This window comes from Plectrocnemia conspersa, unplaced genomic scaffold (assembly GCF_051122295.1).
Source record: "Plectrocnemia conspersa isolate PC_06_02 unplaced genomic scaffold, ASM5112229v1 ptg000002l, whole genome shotgun sequence".
Lineage (NCBI taxonomy): Eukaryota > Metazoa > Arthropoda > Insecta > Trichoptera > Polycentropodidae > Plectrocnemia > Plectrocnemia conspersa.
Genome location: NW_028277166.1, coordinates 17,845,560 through 17,858,814, shown reverse-complemented (window position 1 = coordinate 17,858,814; position 13,255 = coordinate 17,845,560). Strand labels below are relative to the sequence as shown.

The 13,255-nt window shown below is 27.7% G+C and overlaps 1 protein-coding gene across 17 annotated transcripts in view; it reads right to left on the bottom strand.

The window, feature by feature from the left end:
• The window catches only part of LOC148237912 (uncharacterized), a 30,296-nt gene that overhangs the window by 8,125 nt on the left and 8,916 nt on the right, over positions 1–13,255 (bottom strand). For 6 of the 17 annotated variants that reach the window (XM_088181491.1, XM_088181492.1, XM_088181502.1 and 3 more), the window contains exon 3: positions 2,544–2,653. In XM_088181491.1, coding sequence (XP_088037617.1) covers positions 2,544–2,653 — 110 coding nt within the window. Of the gene's footprint in view, positions 1–1,993; positions 2,147–2,543; positions 2,654–7,755; positions 8,071–8,135; positions 8,395–13,255 lie in introns of those variants that run through there. The other 11 variants (XM_088181487.1, XM_088181488.1, XM_088181498.1 and 8 more) reach the window with 8 other exon arrangements.

The window sequence follows — 13,255 nt, the reverse complement described above, 5'->3', positions numbered from 1 at the left end:
ATTTATATTACACTGAAAAGAAATGTTTTAAAAAAATATAATATTATTGTAGAGGAAAGAATTATTCCATCTTTTTAAATAACGCATTGATTATGATCATAAATTATCGGATTACTGATGTTTCACTTTGATGTTTCAGAAATGTCCTGCGTGTAGAATACATTGCCAACTCCGCCACATTACTGTATCAAATATGTAGTTCAAACAGACTGAATTAAACTATCGGAAATTGCAATATGTATTAGTGCATACATATTTATATTAGTGCCAAGAATCATATGCAGTTATAATTGTATTAATTTAATAAGTTGGCGTGCATTTTACAACACAAAGGACACACATTCTGAATGTCAAGATACAAGGCTAGTAATAATGGAAGCGTAATTTTTTACTTGGTACTGATTCGTTCATTCTGTGCAAAAGAGGAAACTGCTGTAATTCATCGTTCTTGTTTATGGCAATGAAACATAGAAGATGTGGCAAAATAGTTTTGTACAATAAGCACTATTACTATTTTTATATTATTTAAAAAATATAAAAAAACATTGTTTATTCTCTCAATTTTATATCAATGTTTTATAAACTCAATACTTTTCGTTCAGAATTATGTTTTGATTTTATTATAAAAATCATATACAAAATTTATTTATATGGTTTTTAAACATATACAGTAATTTTATTTATACTCAAGAATACGTAAATAAGATTTTATTGAATAGGCCAAAAATATTTATTCACACCCTAATATGTTGATGCGTTCTATTTATGTTATTGACTCCCCCTTAAATAATTTTTAAAATTATTTATTATTACTTATTTAATTTTTAAATGTTAAAACGACTTTTGGCCTACACCATACAATTGTAAAAATACTAAAAATACTCCGTAAACAATTGCTGTACATATATATGCTATAATATCTTATGGAGAAACTAAATAGGGTGTCTTTTTTAGATTGCAATTGAAGAAAAGTACAAATGAAATCAATGCAGCCAATAAGTAATATGTGAATCAAAGCAAATTGGGTAATAAAAGTTTTATGTGAAGCATGACTTATCATTTAGAAAGCTGCCAATGTATTCTAACTAATATGCGAACTATTTTCAAAATATGAACATAAAAGATCAAAATAAGGTTTCATATCCACGATGCACCTTTCACGCTGAGAAAAAAAATGGATTTAGAGCTTTGTATGTGGTGATACATTGGGGGACCCGACAAAGCCGCGCCGGACAATCCCGCGCCGACTAAGCCGCCCCGACATAGCCGCGCAATACAACCCCGACATTGCCACGAAAATCAAAATTATAAAATTGAATAAAATGAAAGAAAATGATTTTTTTATTTCTAATTATTTTGTTTTGTGGACAGCTCTATCACTAGTGATTCGCTTTTTGAACAGTTAGTCATAGATTGGATGATGCTGGACAGTTACAAAATATACCGAAAATAAATCAATACAATATCATTAAAAAAAGGTTAGGTTGTTTGGTTCTACAGTGAAAGTCGGCGCGAGCGGTAGCGAGACACCTCCCTTTTCCTATATATATTTGTAATTATTAATAAATAAAAACCATTTTATAAAATTAATTTTGTTTTGACTTTGCGCGGCTATGACGGCGCGGCTTAGTCGGTGCGGGATTGTCCTGCGCGACATTGTCATGTATTGACAAACTTCGTTCACTGTTAAATAAATTGTTAATTTCATACGATTTTGCGCTTTGATAGAAGAGAAAAAGTAATTGTGTAAAGAATAAAAATTATATTCCAGGGCTACTGCTCTAAAAGATATTTTTTTATAAAAAAAATCTCCAAACATTTTCTTATTGATAATTTGATATGTTAATAACATTTCCTTACTATTTAGCTTTCAAGAGTTGATTATATTCGTTACAAAAATTAACTAAGGTCTGGTAATCATTTTAAGGGACAAGAATTTTGTTAAATTTCTTAAATGCGCGTCACCTGTATTAGGATTTTGTTCGTTGAATACCTGAAGTGACAGGTGCAAAGAATCTAGCAGAATATGTATTATTCATATTTAATAGACCATTGCCGTTGTTGGCTGAGGTCTTCGGAGGCCATTCTATCAATCGGTCGATTCGTTTACCGTGCCGGTCATTATCCCGCCTGCCACCGAGATACTCTTCAAAAAATTGATTAACAAAATATATTATTATTTAATTTTATAATTGATTAAAACATATCTTACGAAAGAATTTGATTCAAAATGGGTTCATTTAGTTACAATTTAACAAAAAGTATATACTACACATTAATATAATAACATAGTTAAAAATATAAAATGATGTTAAAATTACATTTGTGTATTTTTAAAATATGCTTTTTATATAAATATAATAGTATATTATGACATTGTGCCTAGTAGCCTAGTATATAGCGTGCTTTTTACTTGTTAAAAGTGTGTCAGCCAATGCAGCATTTTTTTAAAACTAATTCAGCCATAAGCATTTTGATTTTTTATGCTATTAGTTTACGTATTTTTTGTGTATAATATGAATATTATAATAATTTGGACTTACTTCCTTGTTGACCACTTCTCTGTCTTTGTTCCTCTTCTTCTAGCATTCTCAAAACAGCAGAGTTAGCTAAGTTTGCTGGTTTTGTAGTGAGAGGGTTGTTGAAATCGATGCTAAAAATAAAATAAACAGATTTATTAATTACGCGAACTAAACACAACGATAGAATATTATAACACAATGCAAGTTTTCCACTATTACTCGTGATATTAAATATTTAGCACCGTACCTGTTGAATAATCAACGGCTAGTTAAGCAAACCGGCAATAAACCATGTTTGCAGAAGTAATATAACACAACAGCTGACAGAACCGACAATTGGATACTCTATAACTGTTATTACTTAAAACAATCGACAATATATACTGCAACTTTCTTGTACCTTATTAATAAAGTTAGTTCAGCTTATTTTATTTAAGTGACACTGACATTTATTAAGCGTTTTCTATCAAAGACATAGAAATTTAATATCTTGATAGTACACGCTTTCATTTTATCACTAGTAACTTCATATACACAATATGAAAGTGAACCAGTTGAAAAGTGACAACTCAAAACTTTTCCAAGTTGTCACTTTTCAAAGATACTTTCGCGCCGCAGCGACTAGTCTTTGCTGAAAAAATCCCAGCGTTTCTTAAACGATTTCATTAAATGTCCAAAGGCGTTGCCCCACGTTTAACTTAAGCAATTTTGCGTGACTCAATATTGTAACCGTGCCAGTGTTCAAGTATTTTCGACTCTCCTTCATGACCGATGAAAGTTATGGGATGAAAATGAAATATTAACACAGGTGCTTGCCAAATTTACCACAATCCAAATGCGCATAAAGATTGAGTGGTTTATACAAAATATCTTTTCGCTCATCAGCGCTCCGGTTTTGATTGTTGTCCGAAAGGACAAGTCGAGATGAATCATCTAAAAATATGTTACATGGACATCGGTGATTGACTGGCTGCGAGTTGGCAACAATCGCAGATGGTTGTTTATCATTTTATTAATGACATTAAAAAAAGTATCGTGGATATAAACGGCAGTGAAATGAAATCTGTGTCATTTCTCCCCTATAAGGCAAAAGTTAACGCCTTGAACTTATTTTCGCAAACCGGTATAGTTGCAAGGTCGCATTCAGTTGATCTCGTACATAATATAATAAGTATATACATATACATATTAATAAATAATATTTTTTAATAAAAAATAATCAATCGCAAAATTTGGGGCAATGAAAGGCAAAAAAGAAAATGTATAAATATTTGTATTATTTTTTGCAATATTTTATTTTGGTTGATGTGCCAGAGGCGCCTGAAGGATAGACAAACGCTTTTCTGTACTTCGTTGTAACAATTAATCATGTATTGAATTCATGAATAATTTTTGGACGTCAAGAGCTGCAAAGGCTCTTAAAGCTGTGCAGGAAGAAGCGATAACTTGTGTACAATAAAACCATAAGACAAAATGTTACCATTACATTAAACAATAATTATTGATATAAATTTATTAATAAACTATTTTCTTTTTCAATTAGATACTTTTTTTTAAGTTTAAGTACCTCATTATTAGAGAAATTTCGATATCTAATATGTACAACTTAGTTATATTTTAATCAATATTTACCATCATCCGTAATATTAGAAAATTCTAGATAAACTTATCTGCCGTAGTCGGTTGGAATTATAATAATATAATAATCACAAATTCTGATCTCCCAGACACAATTGAAATTGAAGCATACTAAGGTCTATATGGAATTTGAACCCAGGTCTTTTAGGTCAAAAGTCAGTGACTTACACCACTTAAATGAATATATTTCTTAGCTGAAAAAATCATATCTAATTTGATGTGATCTTTATAATTTTACCATTATATTTTTCTATTACAATGATATATTTTAAGAACTAAATAATTAAAATTAATTGCCCAATGGATAGGATTAATATGTGATTTATAAAATCAACATCAGATTTTTGCTTTATATATAGAAATATTGGAAAAATAAGCATATCCAAAATTAGTATTTAGTAGTTTTACAAGACAAGTGTTTTCAAACGAACCGATTACTACTAAAATGTAAGTCCTGGATGTGAGAGACTAGCAAAGATAGACGATGATGTCATGGCTGCAGAAATGAAAGCAAATTTTATTAAAACTGAGAAACAAAACCAGTCCGATTTAACCGCGCATAAATAAGATTGGGAAGGCTTGGAGACATGGTGTATGCCGTATGGGTTTCACACGAATTGAACGAAAAAACAAGTCGGCGTGTATCAGTATGTTCCAAGTGATTCTGGATCTTGAAACTGGTCGCCTTTTCTCGATCATTTGCAAACCGGAGATGAGAAATTGGTGCTGTACAACAACAATCGTCGTTGTAGCAAAACCTACCTCGAAGCTCGGACTCGCTGTAAAAAAGTAATATTGTGTATATGGTGGGATTGTGTATTATTAAACTCTTAAAGTAAGCCAAACAATAACAGCATGTTTTATTATGTTCAGCTAGATTGTTGTGTATAAGGAAGTGATAAAGGTCCTCACTTGCCAACAGAACTCGAAGATACTCGTCCCATATGGCGAAATTGACTCTCGATAACATCAAGGAACATGGCTGGAAGGTTTTATCCCAACCATCTTATTCTCCAGACCATTTATTTCGATCGATGCAACACTCTCTAAATGAGAACAAATCAAAATGCAAACAATGGGAAAAGGTGCCAATCGGAATATTTTACATCAAGGCTTCCAACAGTTTATGCTAATATAATTTTAAAAATGGCTGAGAAGTGGGAGAAGGTTATACCTTTAAAATAAAATAAAAATTTTAACATTAAAATACAATTTTTGCTACATTAAAAAACGAAATTATTGTAAAACACTGAAGTTTATATGAGATTTCAACCCAGATTTTTTTAGGTATAATCCACCACTGATATATCATGCTGCTACACTAAAAATGTAACATATGTAAAGTAAGAAATAAATCAAGACTGTTAAGTCTGTTAAAATATTACAAATAAATCAAGACTGTTAAGTCTGTTAAATCAAGACTGTCAGTCTGTTAAAATATTACAAATTTTAATAATCGTGTCACAATTGTACATTTAAATAGTACCATACATTACTTTAATATTATTTTAATAAAGCCACCGGTTGTTAATAAGATTTTTTTTAGCAAAATAAGACAAAATTAAAATTAATATAAAAAATATTTTCATATATGAATTTATGATTTTTTATTATATTTATTACATACGTCGAAAAAATATATAAAATAAAAATGTTGCTTAAATATATTAATTATATTTTTTTAATTATACAAATTTAACGAAAATTTTAATAGTAGTATTATAAATATGAGCCTATATTTTGTCGTATGTTTCAATTTATGTATTAACTACTAGTATTATTTGATATCTAATATTTTTTAAGTTTTAAAGTCTAGTATATTTGGTTGAATGCAAAAAAATAGAGCAGTTGTATAGTCGGTAAAAAGTCCTGGGTTTTAATCACATATAAACTAATATGACTTTCATTTTTATCGCGTATGGAAAATTATAATTGGTGAATTTTACATAATAATAATTCCGATTGATTATAATTTATTAGGTATGCATAGATTTTCCTAATCTCACGGATGAATATAATGATGATAAATTCAAATCGTCGTACATATACAGTATAAAAAACTCTAATAATAAGCTACTACAGCATCATTAATGTATAAAATAAAAAATAAAAATACTTAATAGTAAGAGAGAAATTTGTGTTTGTTACTTGTCAATAAATTAAGAGAAAATCAAGTAAGTCCATAATGTAAATAGGTGTACAATTATACATTGTAACAGTACAAGTGAAAAGTACGAGATAACAATATAAACGATTTAGAAACGCAAATGTTATTAGAAAGGTTTGCCATAAATGAACTTGAGCTATTATTTTCTTAAAAAAATCTAAGTCAAAAGTCTTTAGATACATGTATGTTGGATTTTTATAAACTTAACTGCAAGTTTACATATTTACCACAATTAAAAGATACTTGACAAATTCTCATGTGTGTTTTCAAATATTCGTTGTTTTTAACTAGTCGAATATCGAATAGTAAACGATAAAATATTCGTAAAGTTATGAGGAATCAAAAAATACAGTTTGAACAATGACTACATATACATACAAAAATACACATTTAGTTATTGTAAATGTTGGTGATATTGAAAAAAAAAATACTTTATAAAGACTATTTATTTTCTGGTACTTCTTCTTTATTTATTTTTTCTTTGTTTTATTGTAAGCTTTAAGCTCTTAATTAATAACGGTTATAAATAACACAACAATTGGTTGTAGTGAAAAAATTACTACTTGCGTTGTTAATACACAACTTATTTTTATAGTAGAAATATTAATCAAAGAAAAGAGAAATATTCTACTAAAAATATAAACAATTACTTTACGAATATTTGGACAAATTCGAATATACGAATATTTGGATCTGAGTCTTTAGTTCTCATTAATGTATGATTGTGTTTAAAATTGTGTGCAAAAAGAAACCCGTTATATATTACCGAAAAAAATATTAAATAGTTAATTATTATACTTTTGCTTTTTTTTTGTTATCACAAGCAATTTTTTTTTATATTTTTGGTCTAGGTTACTTAATATTTTTCTTATAAATAGGTATTTAAAAAAAAAAAATTCCAAACTAAATAAAAAATGGCTATAAAAAATATTATTATTTTCTAATAATAAAGAAGAACCATTATTATAATAGTATTGCTGTTTTAAGAAATAAATATTTTAAGTCGTATTTAATTAAGAAGTATAAAATAATAATAATAAATAGTCCCAATAATCCTAATTTATTGAGGAGCTGATAATAAACGTTATAATCAATTTTACAATTAGCAATAAATGCATATTTACAATATTTTAACTGTAAATTTGTATTTAATGAAAATATATATTTCTATTTTTACTATTTCCAACTGTACGAAGTTATTTATTTATTTTTAGAGCTAGACACCGTCATATATCGGGAAGTGCAAGGAAAAGGTTAATAAACTTTAAAGTTATATTACAGTCAATATTTTTGAGTATATATTTCCATAGTATTGAATCAGCATTAGTAAAAGTACTATTGCTAATTCAATACAATTTATATAAAACCATTATTATAAAATATATATTTTTTAATAATAATAATAATAAATATTTTAATAATTCTTACCATTGATTCATATATATGCTGGCCATTTTTAAAAACTTTATCGAAACACGATTATCGAAAAAAAAGGTTCAGGTTAAAACAATCACTAATACACAACACAGATTTATCCTGTAATTTATATATTGTAGTATGTTTTTAATGATATTATACTCAAATATATATCTATATGACCTTTTCGCGACACGTGCGATTTTGCTAACTGCAACGAACAGATTGAGAAGTAGAAGACCTTTGCGAGTTTGCAAAGCAAAAACTTGAAATGTCGAGGTACGCAGAAATAAGAGATGAGTAACAGTGGCGGCGCATGAATAACGTCTATTATAAAATTTATTGAATTATTATATTTTTTGAAAAATTAGTTAAGGTTAATATTCACATACAATAAAGAGCCACAGTCTGTTCAGTAATCGCCCGTCGTTCATAGTGCATATAAATTTCATGCAATCTAGCTAGTGCAGAACAAATATGCACGTTGATAAGAGTGTCACGTTTCAGATAAAATATGAAGAGAAATAAATTGCGCCATTGTTCTGATGGAGACAATGTGTTGACGTTCGTGTACTGAGCAAAATGGTAATGTTCAGTTTTAAAATTAAATTCTCAGTATATAGGGAATACGATGTTTATCTCTTGAAATATGACGAAAGAAACGTTTGACGTTTAACATGTTTCCTTGTCAAGTTTTTTGGGTCAAAGTGTTAAAATACTTTTTTGCACGGTTGATTTATGTTTTCTCTTGAGATAGTTTAGATGCTTTAATATATACATATTTAATGTTTAATACACTCACAAACATATTCATAAAATATATGTACGTGTAATTTTGCAAATGGTTTATTTGAATAAAATTTTCATACAATTAAAAACACAGTTACTATATATACCTATAATTAAATATCTGCAATAAAATACAATTGGATTTACTGTAAATATAATATAGAACTCGATTTACAGTTTCGATAAAGTCAATCAGAACAACGATTCTGAATCGTTATTTAAATTATAAATAAATTAACGCCACTGATTTTATAGTAATAAGTTGCTCACGCAATCTATAATGACTGGGAACCAAAATGCAAATATCGAAAAATGCGAATTAACATTGAATGATCGCTTTGTTATTCTTTTTCATATTCGAGTGAAATAATCAACAATGGCAGCGTTTCAATTTTTTATCTCTAACAGCAAATTAATTATATTGATTCAATCGCTCTTCTTCATTACAATAATCAATGGTTAATTAGCTATTATTTAAACTAAATTTATTTATATATGGTTTTCACCGAGAACCTAATAAAAATAATTTTAATAATTGCAATTTATAAAAAATAAAATATAAATTATTATTTTGATATAATCTAAAAATATATTCAATAAAAATAGAAACAGTTCATTGATTACAAAATAAAGAAAATTTAACATATTGAACACCGCGAATTTTTTAGAATAATTAAAAGTCAACGTCTTAAAATAAAATGTTTTTTTTTTGTATTCGTATACGTATCAAAAAAATAAAAATGTTTTTTTTTAGTTGGAAACTACCTTCATTTCAGAACGGTTAATATTAGCGGCAATTCAGAAGACCTTTAAGTTAAATGAGGGATTAATATATTCATGAGGCCGATAGTCGGTGATGAGATGTGAGTAATAAACAAAGGACTCTAAAAGTGTTTATTACACAGAGACATGAAATATCCATTAATTTATCTATTTTAGTTACTTTGATAAAAGTGACATTTTCACCTAGAGGGCTAAATAAATACGCAGTTCTTTAGTATAACGTTGAAATGATGAAACCCACAAATTTGTGAAATTATGGATTAACTAGCAATAAAATATAAGTTATTATCTTAACACATAATTAGCAAATAAATTAAACCGAATTAAAAAGATTATTTAACTCATGCTTTATATACGGATCTGGGCAATTATTAAAATTATTTTAAAAGGATTTTTATAGAATAAAAATAGGCAATTGCCATATTATTTATGTACATATTTTGAGCTAGCTATCACAATATAACAATGATATATAATAATATTAAAGAATACTTACTGGAAAGACGCAATGAGCCAAGAATCTTCAACATCTTATAGAATAATATCGATCGTTTTGTTTTATTATACATTCTTTTCTTTAAGTAGGCAATTTAATTTGAATAAATAAATATTTTTAGGTTGCTATGATACAGGATTAGTGTGAAGAAAAAATTACAAAATACAAATCATAATAATTTATTAGTAAGAAGCTAGGAAGTCCTCTAAAGGTAATTGTTATACTTAATATAAACAACAGCCCAGTGGCCAGTGACTAATACTTAAAAAACCTGGGTTTAAATCTCGTACGAACCCTATAATTTTTCAATTTTTATCATAGCTGGGAGATCAGTATTAGTGCTGTATGATATATACAATAATATATTCGGATTATTAAGAAAAGTACAGTTATTGTATCATTTACTTATTTTTTTGTAGTCGATATAATAATTCATTTTCGATAAACAATGTCGGTTTACAAGATCTTGCTTCGGTGTCTTTTTTTAGTGCGTAACAGTACATAACTGTTACTGTCATAAATAAGTCTGCTATTAGGTGTATGTATGTGTATTTTAAGTATTTCTATTATACGTTAAAGAGTAATACAACGCTTGATTTCATATAGTAGGAATGTTTTAGATTTTTTTCTTAGAATATCTCTCGCGGAAGGCGCCTGCGTTCCAGGACGACTATATCGCCATGTAAATTTGTCCAATGGTATATGAATAGCGGTTATTTCTGTCCGTCGGCTGGTCCGCCATTCTGATCAGCATCCAGCACCAGAATAACCTGACTTCCACGCACCTCAATTATTCGAAAGATTAATTATCGCGCACCTTACATCCCGTGCAAAATCGCATACCTTGATGCACACACATACGAGCGTCACGAAATGAGGTCACACATGATACGAGGTTCAAATTTCACTTGCTGCCAAAATACTGACAAATAAACGAGATTGGAGCTTTGAGCGTTTCCTCAAGCTCAGAAAGTCCCATATAGAAAATCAAATATATTTAAATCTAGATTTAGTTTCAAGTTTATAATACAATTTAATACTTATTGTTTATTATAATTAATAAACTTTGTGTTAATATGCTTCTTTTAAATTGAGACTTGAACTCGATATATTCTATATTAAATTGTATAAAATGTTTTTTATGCCATATGTACGATACAACGACTGTTGTGTTAGTTTAATGTTTAAAAGTACTAAGAATAGTGAACCGTTTTAAACCGGTTGAATAAGGCACAATGTCCAGTTACACTGTGACCATATGAACTTGATTTAAATGACCATGAATATTTTTGATCTTATCAACTTCTGATACAATCTACCAATGCTTTTATTTAAAATACAGTTTTAATAAATTATTATATTAATAAATTAATTAGGTTTACCGACATCTATTTACAATCGGTGTCATTTATCACATCTATTTAAAATAAAATTTACGTTATATTTATAAATTTATCATATTTATAATTAAATTTCAATTATATTATTGAGTTGTTGAAATTAAAGTAAATCATTGATAATATAAAATAATGAATTGCACAAATATGGTATTTAAATTGTTTATATTTTAAATCTTTCGTTGAAACATGACAGGCAAATTACAACAGTGTAAACACAATCAACAACTGCCAAGTAAGAAGTGGGACACCAGCCTGTTTTTTTCATTATAAACTAATAGCTTACAATCAATAGATGTCACAATTCACGATTAAGCTTAATTTTATTTTAATTATTCATTACAAAATTTAACCGTGCAATTTGAAAAATATATGAAAACCTAATCTGTGATGATCGATCAAAATTATAATTAGTAATTCCCAGTCACGTTAAAAATTGGAAAACATGTCTTTCAGGCATTAGTCACTGATTTATTTTAATAAACGTTGAATCGATTATGTATCGTAATAATATTATTGTTGTACTTTATAAAATAAGAGAGTGTGTTGTTTTAATCGTGGTGAGCGTGAGTAAGTTAACAACTTGATTTGCATAGAAATTAAATATTTTTTGCTAATAAAAATTATATATTAATGTTGTAAATAAATAATTGTTTCGATAAATTTAAAACTTCTATTTTTTAACGTATTCAGCTTTTGGGCATTTTTTTTCTTTTGCTATCATCTTGGGGGCGAAATAAAAGGGTATGTAATTTAAAACTCAGATATTGTTAATTTAAAGGTGATTTTATTTTTTACAAAAAATCTACAATAACAAAACCTCGCTTAACGAGCAAAACAAATTGTAAAAAATGGGTCACTTGACGAGGAAAATACCGGAAAATCCCGGATTGTGCCAAAACCGTTATGTAATAAGGCTTGCGAGTGTAAAATATTTAGCTGTCAAACTATACCTCCTGCTAGAGTATTATCGTATTTTACGTTAATACATATGGGAAAAATTGTTTCACATAACTTATTCTCGTTAGGCGAGGTTTTACTGTACTAATAATAAAAATGTTCCTAACTCCATTAATACTTAAAGTAAAAATATTTGCGCAGATCTAAAAGATTCGTAAACAAAATTTTTATTAAAAAATCATAAAATAAATAAAAGTATTCTACATAAAATGTCTGCCACGAAAAAATATTTTTTTTAACATATCAACTCATTCACGCCCACGAGGAATATATAGCTCTGTTATCAATATTAAATTAATATATATATATATATATATATATATATATATATATATATATATATATACATATGGAATTTCAGATTTTCGCGAGTTGCGGATAATTCGTGATCGTGGCCGGAACACCACGGCCGAAATATAGAATACAAGTAAGTGGAAATCGCGATAAATATATATATATATATATATATATATATATATATATATATATATATATATATATATATATATATATATATATATATATATATATGGATATATATTTCTAGGAGTCGGATTACTCCGCGTACTTTTTTGATTCCGTGCGGAATCATGGTCCCTAATGCGGAGTAATCCGACTCCTAGAAATATTAGCCAAATATTTCTCCGCGAAAACGCATTCAACCACACACACACACACACACACACACACACACACACACACACACACACACACACACACACACACACACACACACACACACACACATATATATATATATATATATATATATATATATATATATATATATAAATATAAATATATATATATATAAATATATAAATATGTATATATATATATATATATATATATATATATATATATATATATATATATATATATATATATATATATATATATATATATATATATATATATATATATATATATATATATATATATATATATATTAAAAAAAATTGTTTACGTGTTTTTTTCCGCGAGTCTCTATATTTCGCCTGAGATTGTCTCAGCATCCTCTGCTTTACATCGCGCAGAGAAGGATTTTTTGTTCGCATACTTATAGCATACATAGAGTATGCTCTTA